We start from the raw sequence: 14,076 nt of genomic DNA, 5'->3' as shown, positions 1-14,076 counted from the left end.
GAGTGCTCCATTTAATGCTCTGTCCTTGTACCTTTCTTCCCTATCAAACATGAGTACCACCTCCAGTTCTCTTCTATCCAGAGCTGTAATGAATGACTGGGTTGTACCTGAATATCTACCATGGAACAGGAATGTCCATAAAAGCTGGGTCTAGTAAGTCTGCTCTAAAGGTACCCACATTTGAGATCTGAACAAACTGAAATGAGCCTCTGTGTTAATCAAGCAGAGCAACAGTATTGAAAATGACAAATTTCATTAATTCATTGCCAAACATATGGAGATGGTGCTTATCAAAGTACTATATAAAATACAGTGGAGTTCTGGATCTAAAGCAGATTATTTGGAAAATTCTACAATATAGATTCAACCTGAAATTCTCATTCCAGCAGAACTTGGACAGCAATCTGGGAAGCAATCATAATCTGTCCTCACTTTCTAACTTGCTGGATATTTGGATGTGTCTCCTTTTAATAGATAATACCTAAGTTTGGAGTGCTGGAGGTGGTCTTAACTAAATTGAATTCACAGAACCATTGGCCGCTCTTCAAATTTTGCATGCGAGATGTATGAGAAAGGAACTGAATTATCAAGGTATCCTCTTAATCTTCAGGAACAGGAGGAGGAAGTTGTTGTAATTTTAATTGGCAAGGAACAGCAATTTCATTTTGAGATAAAAAAGGCGGAAGGGAGTAATAATTTACTCTCAACATCACGAGCTTCAGAAAAAACACTAACGTGAGAGTGACTCCATCTAGCCCAGTATACGGTCTCTAGCAAGTGGCCTAAATAGATGCCTGGGAAAAATACAAAACAGGGTAAGCATATATAAACTTGTTCTTAATACTCTTTGAGCTCCCACTCATTTGTAGCTCACAGAAATCCCGAATGGTTTTTGTTTGTCTTTGCTTCAATGCAGGTAAATCTTAACAACCTATGGCAAGGAGTTTCACAGCTTAATTTTAAGTTTCTGAATAAGCAGCTGTTTTTAAGCTCAGTCCTTCCAGACCCTGAACTGGACTGGCATCCCTTAGGTTCACCTGTATGTATCTGTAACGTTCACGAGCTCATGGCTACAACTGTGTATACATCCAGGCACAGATTTACTGAGAAGGTGTCATTATCACAGCCTGGAGGGGGGTATTCTCTCCAGAAATGACAGAGCAGTGGTCAGCGACTGCCAGGACACCCGTCCAAACTGCAAAGGCATCCACCTTTTATACTTCAGCATACAAGATCTCCAGGATTAATTTCTTAGAGAAATGCAATTGCTAATTCACGCTGGACGCTGAATCACAGAACGCTGCAGAAACCACTCTGGACCTGCGAATGTATGCTGGGAGGAACAGAAAAGCAAGCAAGAAATGACTGCTGTCTGTACTGCAAAACAAGGTGCCACTCTACTGTGGCGTTGAACAAAGGCACTTCGCAATGCTACTTCAACTGGAAGGACAGTTTGCATTAATTTCTTCATACTGTATTCTTGGAGATAACATTGATTTTTATTTTTATTTATAGACATTTCTATGGTAATTACAAGTGTATTAAAAGCATTTAATAAATATGTTTAATCAACATTAATATATCATACCTTTCAACGCCATTTAGCTTCCATTTGTGTTTTCTTGACATCAGGAGCCCACCACCCCATGCTCCCTAGAAGGCAAGACACATTATCTTAATGAGAAGAGAACTCTGCTTTTCTCCATGATGACATCTGTCCGTTCACATCAGTTTGGGGCCTTTCTGTTTTTTCTGGCTGATGTGGCACATTTCAAAATGACCAGGCAGATGGGGCCTGAGGCATTAGCTGTACTAACATTTTCTTCCAGTAGCTTGGAAGCAGCAGTTTATAGCCCCTAATCTGAGTACCAACCCTTATCGTCTCCCTAGCCCCCTCACCGCCTCTTCTGACACTGACGCAATGGGCTGCTCCACGCTGTCATTACTGCCTCACACAGCTGCTCCTGGGTAAGCCGCCTGTTCTCTTTTAGTGACGAGGTGATGATAACAAACTGGATGGGGATCTCGGCTGCTCTGGTGAATTTTCATCGTATTTCAGATGACTACTGCTTGCCCCCTACTCATTTGCTCACAGAGATCTGGGGACAAGCAGGCGTTTCATCTGACTGAGAATTAGTTCAAGGTACATACGAATTCTTCCTTTGAACTGGAGTGATTTTGGCTGACACAGTAATCCAAAAGCAAGATACCCAGCCCTACAGAAATTCAATTACCAAGCCTTTTTGGAGAAAGGATTTGCAAAAATGACACATAAGCCATTCTAGGGCTGAAAGATGATCCTTCAGAAAGATTTACTGTCAAGAACCCTGATAAAGTGAAGTGGCCAATCTGCTAAATTTCTCTAGCATTTGCATTAATCTGTTCAGCAATTTGGGGTACTTTACTCCAGACAAATGTAGCCTTTTCCTTATGCATTTATTTTGCAGCTGCTGCAGAAGCTGAGCCAGTGCTCAGTATACTTCTTATGTGTTTCTTGTACTAATGGTGTGTAGAGATAAAGCTGAAGGCCTAGAGCACTCAAACTGGGTCATCTCAAGTGTCCCAGTGGCTAAAAGTACCAGACAGTCACAGCTCTTAAAATGTCCCCCTGACCTGAGCCTTTCAGAGGAGTGGTAAGTCAGCGCTTGGATGTTAGACTCAATTACAGGAACCAAATACAGTTTTGTACATGATGACACTGTCCAAAATGAACAAATTAACGTTAATACACCTTGCAATCCAGCCCCCACATACAATGGTACTTACATCCACGTGCATCCAGATTTTGTACTTCTTGCAGATGTCTGCAATAGCTATGAGAGGATCAAACGCCCCATACACTGTTGTCCCAGCTGTGGCACTCACCAGAAAAGGAACGAATCCCTGCAGGAAAGCACAGAGGCGTTTGGCAAGGTCAGGGTGCTGCAGCCTCCCCAGCCTGCAGCAGCCCCGACTCCTCTTGTGCTGCCTCCACAGTGAGCCCACAAGTGTCTCCTAGAGGACATACCCGCTACATTGCACTGGTTTTTAATTAGTTTAGATGCTAGTGATATTACAATTTCTACCTTAAGGTGGCAGCAAACTTCCAAACCAGCATCCTCCATTTATTAGGATGCACGAGGCAGGTAAGGGCTCAGAAGAACAATCCTGCTCCATGACACCTGCCTCAAACAAAGAGGTCCGCTCTGCACGATGTCGCGTAAAACACACCTCACCCAGCTTTGAGGAGAACCTTCTCAAATTTCACCCAGTGCAAGGAATACCTCTGCTGGACTGTGCCCTGGGCTGCATTGTAATTATCCCAGCAAGTGCCTGAAGGCATGTGGTGGCCCAGCCCCGTCAGCGGGAGCACCTTGTCTGGGGGCATCTCCTGGGGGCCATGCACAGGGGAGGTGTGGGGCTCACCTCCAGCCCCATCCCTCCTGCAGAGGGGAGACAGCAATCTCCACGGAGGCCAGGCACCATCTCCTGGACTCCCTCTGCCAAATGCTGTGCCTCACAGAGGAGCACTCGCTGTCCGACTCATGCCGTAATCCACGCCAGTGCTTCACTTTAAATTCATTTGTAGTTCTGTTGATTCCATAAGCAGTACTCAGAGCAACAGGTACAGAGTGGTTACGGTTTTTGCAGAGCTGGAATTTAAACTATCAAAAAGGTCTAAACTTCTCTCTGCAAAGTGAAATGCACAGTCAGTAGGTTTGGGCGGTACTCTATCGCCATGTTGCCTTTCATTTTTATCCACTATATTGCTTTTCTTAGACAAAGTAAGCTTTCGGTGAAGGTTTGTGTTATTAATGAGCTTTGAATGCTGCATTTCTAATGATTGTTTACATAAATTTTGTTGAAGGCACAGGGCTAAGTTCACTCCATATTTCAATACATTGTTTTAATTCTAGCTTCTATTAATGAACACATACAAAAGTAGGGCATTTTCAGAAATGTGTGGATTTCAGTTTATCTTCCATTGTTTTGGCGACTATGAGGAAAACTTTCAACAGGTTAAAATATATATGCAAATTCCCCAAATGATTACTCTGTTTTTGCCAGTATTCAGCTGAGGAACTGTGTCATAGACTGATAATATGGAGGATGTTATGCAGAGGAACACATTAAAAAAGCCAAATAGTTCACGGAGATTATAAAGTAGCTTTAAACCTATTTTCTCATCAACTCTTGCCTCACTAAATGCTAGGCTACATTTCTCAGAAATAAATCAAAAGTTAACGGTCAAGCCTATTTTGTTGGTTTACCAAGGAAAGCAAAAAATCTAGCTGTATAATTCTTGGGTTTTTTTTTTTTTTTGGAAGCAGAAAAGCTAGTAAACTTACTTTTTGTTTGGCTTCGAGAATTCTTCTTTCAAGGTCTGATGGGATCATTTTCCCTCTGGAGCAAGAGAGAGTTATATTAGAAATTTAATCTTGAAATCAGCTCTTGCTGTTACTTCTTCACTTACTAGGAAACACAAATAAGGAACAAAGCGACTTTTTTGCCCAAGTCTTATGCAGCATTGAAGAGCACGGATAGACTCTGACCATTAGTCTGAGTTTTTACGCTAATTATTTTGTCAACCAGTTTGCATCAATATGGTGATGGTAACTGAGAGAAGTTATCTCGTGGCCACCCCCATTAAAGACTGATGCTGCTCCATGGAGCCTCCGAGTCCTGTTTGACGTTACAGCCTTGGGAATATGCTCCAGGCTCACAGCGAGAGGCTCGGCCCAGGGTCCCAGGAAGCTCGCTGGGTGCCAAACCCCACGGTCCCCTTTCAGCAGGCACAGAAAATGTCCTTGAGCAGTGCAACTCAGCTCTGGCGTAAGCAGCCGTCTCTGTACTTCCATCCCAGGGATGAACTTGTTTCAGGGCGACTGTTCCACGGTTTGGGGCATTACATGTTCGCATTTGCTTGAAGCAGGATAGGAGAAGAAGCTACCAGTCTGGACTCGTATTAAACGCACTGACAAGGCCTCTGTATTGCCTATATACTGTATTTGCAACACATTTAGTATGAACCATTCCCATGACATTCAGACTCGGCAGTACAAGGCTTGAAGGCTAATTTATGAAATCCTGAAAATGAATTAAGCGCAAGGTAAAACAGTGCTGATATTGAATATTGAGGTTAAGTTTTTTCTTTGCTTTAGCCACAAACAAGACTAGCTAAGATGAGAGTATGCATTAACAGCAATACAAACATGACAGCTCCCCACATTACAGGAATAAACTCTTCACTGGATTTTAGTGTTGTCTATTTAGATTTTTATGCGTATATGTACTTTGAAGGACTTTTTCAGTTGTTAGTATAGTTGGACACATTTTTTTCTCACTAAAGCACTGTTTCCTGTTGCTATTTAAAAAAACCCTTTACTGAAGCTCAAAATAGCAGTTTTAGGGAAACAAAATCATGAGTTTCAGTTTTACATAAAAAAAACAACCCTGAAGTGTTTTCATGACATTTGGATGGATGTAAATTAAAAAAAAAAAAAATTACTAACTTCTTGTAATAAGATACTGCAAAGTTTTACAAGTTTTCATCCTTACACAGCTCACAGTAAGTTAGTAATTATTTCAGTAGAAATGGGTTTGCACTACTGCATTTTTTGCAAAACCTGTCTTAAAAATTAGCCCTGATTTTATTCACAGAAGTTCAAGATCTAAAGAGTATTCAACTCGTGAGTTCCCCCCAGTTACATGTACATGTTCAGAGAAAAGCAGTAGTTGTCTTATCTTCGAAACCTGTTTCTGAGATCATTAGAGGAATAAAGGAAAAAAAAAACATGCCAAAGGCAGGCAATGAGTTCCTCCTCCAAACACAGTTTAGATGTTGGTCTTTAATAGTTTATAATTTTTGAGTTTGTGCATACAAACACACACAAAGCTGTGCAGAACTCTTCACTGCCAGTGTTTTTAACCAAGACAAATGATTATGTAGTCCCTGGTCATGCTGAGTATGCCAAGCTTTACCAAGGAGCAAGCAGTAGGTTGGCTTTGGGAGAGGCAGAAAAGACTCAGCAGCAAAAGGACACTAAGAAGAAGTGTTGGTGTCAAAGTCTTCTCATATTACCCACATTTGTACACAGTCTCCACTGCTGCCACACCATACTAAAGTGTTTTGACCCCAAACCTGCAGGTAATATGCTATTGCTACCAATATATCTGCATGGTCGTAAAAGAGGCAATGGAAATACATGGTGGTCCAGCCTGGAGGAACATGATTTTCTGCATGTTCTCCTGGCTTGAAATTCACCACACATTTATATAGTCCATGGTACAGCAAAACAAGGCAAACTTGGCAGGTGTGGGTCAGGATGGGGAAAAGAGAAGCTACCAAGAACTGTGCTTGGTCATGCTGGCAACATGACCAAAAAAGATTTCATGTTGTTCCTTCACCCTCCCACAGGTCCACATCTTCACAGAGGGTCGTCTCCACCACACCAGCCCACAATCTGTGCAAACAGCCTGCTTTATCCCAATGGCATCTGATGGGATTTGGTGAGACATGCAGTAATCCTGCTGTTTACTTCAGGGTGGGCAGGGTAAGCATTGTGGTCTTCATAGAAGACCATCACACTGAATTTGCACAAGAAGAAGAAGGAAAACATGACTTCATTGATCCATGTCTGTCTTTAGTGAATAGAAACAATCGGAGGTTTATTTTGATGTGTGTTGGTTGTGTTGATGCTGTTGTTAATTCTTCTTCAAGGCTTGCTCTTTCTTTCGTTAATAAATTGATAATAAGTCCATAAACCAATATGCAGGCGCTGTGATTAGGACTGTAATTTGCTTAGTTGGTGGCCCGCTTTTAGTGTGGGAGCAGAGTATTTTGATAGCAGTAAAACCTTTCACTTATGCTAGAGCAATAAATAATTCAATACCTTATAACAATGATATTTGGGACTCACAGTAAGAGCATTTTCTATTGAAAAGATTCTCAGTAGAATCAATAAAGACTGTTCTATTAATTTTCATCCCACAGAAAGTCTTCTTCCCTAAAATTGAAAATCTTCAACAAAACATGTTGATTTTGTTAATATCTTTGTTTTCTCAAACAAGGTTTCCATAGGGAATCAAAACCTTTTAGTTGGGTGAGTTAAACAAGAAGTTATCTACCACTGGTTTTGCAGTGCCTATGGGACCTGTAGGTTAGGTGCCTGCTGTGCTCATCCTTTCCATGGGCCATCCTCCTCCTTGCCCTACGCTGCCCACAATGCTGCCAGGAGCTTTCTCTGTATATCCCATTGCAAGGGTGTCCCCATCAAGGGCACCGTGGGAATGTAGTCCAGATGAGAAGGATGGTGGGGGCATGAATTAAAAGAATTACATTAGCAAAAGCGCCTCAGTATTTTATTCCTTTAAATGGCCCACTTCAGCCCATTTTAATGGAGCAAAATGTGAGAGTATCTAAATGCTCCATTTTGACCAAAACAAACTTCTCCCTAATTTCTTAGCAGAACATGTGAAGAATGGTTGTTAGTTAAACATTTTTTTTCAGTTCAGGATGAAAGAAAAAGAAATATAAGAAATCCCTACGGAAGGGAACTTTAAGATTTTTGATGCGCTCCAAAAACCAACTTGTAAAGAAGCTACTGACAGAACCAGCTCCTCAAGTGGGATAAATCAGTGTAAGGTTGCTGAAAATGACAGCACTATGATGAATTATAACAACTGTTGACTGCATCCTATATGCTCTGAGCCGAGTATCTGATTATCCTCTTCTATGTACTGATAAAAAGAGCTGTATTTGGCATCTTTACTTACCTTTCATCACATCTAATCAGAACCACACTATCTGTACCAATACCCAAGGCTGCAGCTCCTTTCTTCACAGAAAAGTGACTCTGAAAAAACACATTTATTCTTATTATTTATTATTTTTATTATTATTTCTTATCTGATTTAATATAAAACACTACACTCTTGCAAGCCCTTCAGCAAGTAGTCCCACACAGGCAGTAATTCTATTCGTAGACTTTTTGGAAACTGATCACTGTAATTTGAGGCTTCACATCAGGTCACTACAGTCAATTAGGGAAACAGCAATCACTCTAATCCAGATTTACTCCTGGAATATTAAATACACAATTGTGGCTGATGAAGGACCCAAATTCTGTCCTTGATGCATACCTGCAGCTTCTATTGCTTGTACGGATTCAGCTATGAAATTGATTTACTGAAACAAAAAATTCTCTCCTAGAGAATTCATTTAGTTAGTGGCGTCCAGAGTGATGTGCTTCTGCTATGTAACTTGTGGCCAAATAATATACTACTGAGAGAAATTAAGATAGGAAGCCTAATTGTGATCTCATGCCAGTGAAAGCTAGTAGTAACTCCCATTAATAAATAGAGCTATTGCAGTTTAAAATCAGAACTGGGCTATCAGTAAGACTATTAGTTAATCTGTACGTACAGAATACAATGTGCAAGTTATATACTGAAGTGCAAGTCAGCCTAATTTTCTCTAGCTCGTAAGACTTAACCCCTGAGCCAGTGTTGGTTTATAATTCTAATTTAAATCCTAGTGATTATGATAATGAAATAGTTTTCTATCAAGTTATACCACCAAGAATCTGATTTTGTATTAACTCAAACACAGCTGTAACAATATTGTCCAAAGTAATTTTAACTACAGATTATTAAATTTAAAAAAAATGGAAATTCCTTATGTATACTAACAGTATCACTAGCTTAGGCTATAAACACTATAAAGAAGATCAAGGAGATAAAAATCTAACAGGGCTTTTTAGGTGTCCACGATGTTAAAGGAGAAAGGAAGACATATAGCCTGCAGAAGACCACAAAGCAGAGAAGTGATCACCATTGCTTTGTCAAGGGAGTATTTGGCTTCAACGGTAAGCAGCAGAGAGCTGTAGGGAAAGAGATGGACACGATGGTCACATGTGTCTGCTTCACTTAAAGGCTATGAAGACAGTGGGATTTCACTGCATACTAAAGGGCTCCATACATAACGAACACTTTGAGAAATGAAAATAAATTCTAAACCAACTTTATGAAAGAGAGAGGAAGAAAAGTAGAACCGCATCATGTACATTCAACTTAATAACTAAAAAAACTCCTGTGTTTTACAAATTCCTCAGGGGGTAGTTTTCATTGAGTCCTGACTGCTATGGTTAAGGTCGCATAAGGGTTTCCACTCCAAACTCCTTTTTTCATATGCCTGTAACTCACCATTTTGGCTGAAATGCTTCAAGTTTTCATGATGCCCACTGACTTTTTCAATATTCAGACATTAGGCAGAAGTTCTTGAGCCGTGACTCAGTGACGATACACGGACAATCTGACAACATTTCTTCAGGTAAATTACATTTTTCATACTACATTAGTTTTTTTTAATGCAGTGGGCTGGTATAGCTTTCCCCCCTGGGGCATGGCTACAGTACACCAACAATGTGTATTGAGAAGCCATTGACCACATTGTCTAGACCTAAAATCAAGTTTTAAGGCCATCGTTCAGCAAACCATCCTAGGCCGTTCTGAAATGTAAACATCTGCATGTCAGACTGACTTTTGCACAAACTGATGATCAAATGAAACGCATACCCATGTGCTTAGATGAGCAACAAGGGATTTGTGCCTGTGCTTAAGTGTGTTGCTGAATTAGACTGGCTTCATTGTAGCTAGTCTAATCAGGCTTAAGTCATTAAGTAGGCTCCCTCTGTGTTCTGGGGGAAACAGGCACCTCTGAGGAAGGATTCATCCCACATGAGGGCTGCTGGTTTGGAGTGGGTGCTGAATGACATCAGGTGAGGAGACTTCCACCCCTTCTCTGCAGACCAAGCCCTGCCGTATCTTCTGTCTGTGAGAATGGGAAGTGCACAGCACCTGCATGCGTCATAACCTGGTAGATGTTTGATCTTAACATACTGTTACCATCTAGGCTATGAAAACCTCAGGTTAGTGGTATGCTCAGATAAGATATGGGGTCTGCCCTACTGTTTTTCTAGTTGGGACTCACAAGGTGCTAGAAGTATTTACTCATTGAACATCATGGGCCTGCTCAGCATCACACTGCTATTTTTCATGGCACGTTCTTTATTTCTTGAAACCGAATTTTTGAACAAACACACTTCCATGAGCTTCATCAGCTTCACTAAAGTGGACTTTTCCCAAGTACAAATGCACTGTAGATTAAGGCTTGGACTATAACCAGTCCAAAAACCTCTGTACGTGGAAGACACTGAAGTCTCTTCGAGCCTGGTGGGTCTCCCCGAGTGCCATGGTGCAGCAGTGCAACTTTATGAGAGCACGGAGCAGGAGGCTACCAGCATCAAGAGGCTTATAAAAAATGCCCAAGTTTAGGAAGATATCTTTGAACTTTGCAAAAATTGAAACAGAGCTAGAATATGCCAGCATAATGACAGTTCATTGATATGCTATGTGAAGCTAGAATTGAATTTATATACTTAAAAAAATTTAATCTGTTCTTTATTCATGTATTATACAAACTCACGTGCACATACTGGGTAGTGCAATATAAATACAGGCAAAGATGTAGGAGTCAAGAGTCACATATATATTTCACTGGTTTTTGAGTCAATGACATTATATTCATGAATTTTGCTCCTTATTCCGTATTAATTAAAATAGATTTACTATCGCAATTTGTTTTTCTAACAGAAAACAGAACTATTCAAAGCGTCTTAAAAAAGAAAATATGGATTTGAATGGTTTACTATGGGAAGAAAATGAAGCCCATGTGCTCAAAGGCATCAACTGGAATAGGGCCAAGCTCAGCTGCCTTATTGAAAAGTCTCATGGCGCTGCTAAAACAGCAATTGGGAAAAAATGAATGTAGTGCTGATAGCTCAGTTGCCTGAAGGCTTTTTATAGACTGAAGGGAATTCAGTGGCCAGGAATCAAAACAAGTTTAGGGATAAATTAGGAAGAAATACAGAAGTCTGTGCACAGAAGGGCAAATGCAATTACAATTTCTAAACAAACTTTGAATATTAAATCCTCAATCTGTATATGCAGTCACAGATATATGATTGCTGTTATGTTTTTGTGTCTCAGGGTAACATCAGAGGAATTACTCTGACTGAGAGGCTCTAAAAGAGCCAGGACGAACTTTTAAGAGCAAAGAAAACTTTCCTAGTGATGATGAATATTAAACTTTGTTTTAATGCTCCTGGGATGGTGCTGAAAATTTGGTTGCCTGTATAATATGAAGGTAAACGTAGAAAAATACAAATATCAGAGAGAAGGAAAGGTTTGCAGAAATAAGCCTGGCTGGACAGAACTACTGACAGATTCAGCTGGGCTAACAGGGGGAAGGAGGACATTAATTGTGACCCCTTTGGGAATATGGGGGCTACTGGCTCTTCGGCCATGCGAGAAAGTGAGCTTGATGACCACCTGTCACCACACAACCATGAAGGAGTTACTCGGATGTGGAGTCCTGTAGTGGGAGAACCAGGGCTAAAAGTGACGACGGGCAGACTGCCTGATGCCAGTCCTGAAGGAAAAAACAGGCAAGGAGAAAGCGGCAGGACCAGAGTTTCACCACTGTCCTGTGCCCACCAGAGACAGGAGGACATGCAGGTGGGAGTGGGCTGTCACTGCGGCTTCCTCCCTCCCTTCATGCGGTGCTGCACTGCCAAAGGGTGCGTGGAAGACTACAAACACATCCCCAGTATGTTTCACTATTTTTCTCTGGCTTCAAATACCACTGATTTGCCTCTGAAAAGAAATGTGGTTAAAATTCAGTGGTGAAGGAGAAGGCATAGAGTATTCATCAACCATCATTACTGGTCAGGGCAAAAAAAGGTGATTTTGAGTCAGGGAAATCTTCCCTTTGTCTAAGTCAAATGCTGTTAGGAGTAAATTTGTTTGCCCGATAGTCATTTTTTCATAGTTAGCTTTGTAAAGTAAAAACACATTGTAAACTTATTACAGGTGCAATAATGAATAGCTCTTTTGGAAAAAGGAAGAATTACATAATTAAAAATGTTATGATGCTGAAAGTATGACATTGTTACCTTAAATAAACAGTCCTTCAATATACAGATGCTTCTATTTTTATAGCTTGTTAAATTAATTGCTCATAATCTGGCATGGCTGGGGCTGTCAGGAAAAGCCACCCTAACGCGGTGAGCCCCAAAGGCCACGGCTGGTTTTTCAGACTGCAGTCTCTCCCTGCTCACCTAAATCCACAGTGGCACAAGCTTTGTGGAGGGACCTCATCAGGAGTGAGTTCCCAAATGCTGAGCAAGCTGAGCCGTCCAGGAGTCGAAACCTCTCCACGGTCCGCAGGTTTGGTCACTGGCACCCCAGTGCTCTGCAGACCTGGCCCCCCAGCCTCACCCCATCAGCCACATGCCAGCAAAGGAGGCGCACGTGCCTTGCTCTCCATCTGCCCTGGGCTTTAAACAATGCGGCATCTCTGGATGCGCAGGCTGGGCTATCTCTCTCTTAATTTTAATAATCTAAAAACGTGTGTCTGCTTTAGGCTTGCTGTCTGGGCTCCCTCAATAGTGGGGAAGAAAAGGTACCTCCAGAAGGCATCTCATCCCCAAGGCCTTGGCACCCATTTTAGACTAGGATGAGTTGTCTTCTGCAGATCTCTCTCTCTTTTTGTTGGCTATAAAAAGTACACAGACTAACTCAGATTAAATGTTTACACTTTAGGTGATTAAAGTTAAGTGACATGAATCCTGTCTTTAACGTCTCATTGTAAGCTATAGCTTTTTCTTCAATTATCTACAAAGACAGTATACTGTGTCCCATCACATTTTTAAATACACTGTAATGATATATATGTTGACTACTGTTTCCTTTAGCTACTGCTATTCACTTTTTGAAGTTATTTCTTAATGTCAGGGGAGAAATTAATATATTGTTTCTGCACAACGTACTAATATTTCCATCATTTGCATTTTTGACATTTATAGCTTCATACTGCTTTTCTAGTCCAGCAAGACTCACAATTTGCTTTTTTCCAGTGCAGAGAGTTTTGCAGCATTACCTGTGGATAAGAAGCGTTGCACTGAGTTCAGGTGGATTCTGTGGCAATGTAAAAGTCACGAGATATCGACCAAATGAAGTATTAGACCCAAGTGATGAATGCCTCCTTTGGGATAGGCTGCCCTAGAGCCTTGCTTTTCTGGAAAATGGTTTTGCTTTGATTTGAATGGAGTTACTTGAATTAAGTTGCTCCTCAAATAAGACCAACTTTTTCACTGTTTTTCTCTGGCTTCAAATACCACCAAGCAATACTTTCCTAGTTATTATGCATGAGGTAATGCAAAGAAAGGATGTGTGAATCCATGAGTTTGATTTTTAGTTTCCTTTGATGGACATGAAAACATGCCCTTCTTACTCTGTATGCTTAGAAGTGTAACTTCCAGCTTCATAATTTATGCCACCAAATGGAAAACATGACCTCCGGGCTCCTCAAATCTTTCCCTGCAAGTCCTACCACACAGGTCACCCCTTGGACTGCTGCTTGCAGCTGCCAGTCCTGGAAACTTCCTCCCAAGTAGCCTGGTTAGAGGGCAACGCTACATGCCATAGAAGTGGTGAGACTAGAGATCAGCTTTTCATTCTGCACAGAAACCAAACCAAAATCTTCCATAGGCTGCGTGAAAGGGAGGTCTGCCGAGCTGTCTTCTTTGAGACAGAAGTCACTTTTTAATTTCCTTCTCCCTCAGCGCCAAGAACCTCCAGATTAGGTTTCAGAAACTATTCAGACAAAAACTGAAAAGCCGCTCTTCTCCCACAGCTACTGGTGTAGTGTGCTATATTCCCTGTGAATAATGGGGCTTGCCCACGAGGGGAAATCAGTGTGCAAGAAGCTGGAGTGGTGATTTACTGCAAACTGCCTCCTCCGATCTAAGCGACGTGTGGATGCTGCATGCGCTATCGCTGTGAGGGTGCTCCCCTACCACCGCAGAAAAGCCACCTCTCACAGATGCTCCCAGAGCTCCTCCAGAGAACGCAGTCCCTCTGAATATGTCTGGCTGTCTACAACGCTGACACCTTATCCCTGAGCTGCCAACAGACTCTCCCTTCACAGTCCGTGGCTGCCAGAGCCGTACTCCCAGTTAAGCTTCGGGCAGGAGC

The 14,076-nt window shown here is 41.5% G+C and overlaps 1 protein-coding gene across 1 annotated transcript in view; it reads right to left on the bottom strand.

Annotated features, from left to right (window-relative positions):
• The window catches only part of GAD2 (glutamate decarboxylase 2), a gene marked incomplete at both ends in the record, with an annotated part of 38,304 nt that overhangs the window by 8,808 nt on the left and 15,420 nt on the right, over positions 1-14,076 (bottom strand). The window contains 4 exons of the mRNA XM_082015034.1: positions 1,589-1,653; positions 2,767-2,883; positions 4,329-4,383; positions 7,756-7,835. Coding sequence (XP_081871160.1) covers positions 1,589-1,653; positions 2,767-2,883; positions 4,329-4,383; positions 7,756-7,835 — 317 coding nt within the window. The remainder of the gene's footprint in view (positions 1-1,588; positions 1,654-2,766; positions 2,884-4,328; positions 4,384-7,755; positions 7,836-14,076) is intronic.

This window comes from Phaethon aethereus, assembly GCF_964289735.1.
Source record: "Phaethon aethereus genome assembly, chromosome: 2".
Lineage (NCBI taxonomy): Eukaryota > Metazoa > Chordata > Aves > Phaethontiformes > Phaethontidae > Phaethon > Phaethon aethereus.
Note: the sequence above shows the minus strand (reverse complement) of the source record. Positions and strands in the feature narration are given on the sequence as shown.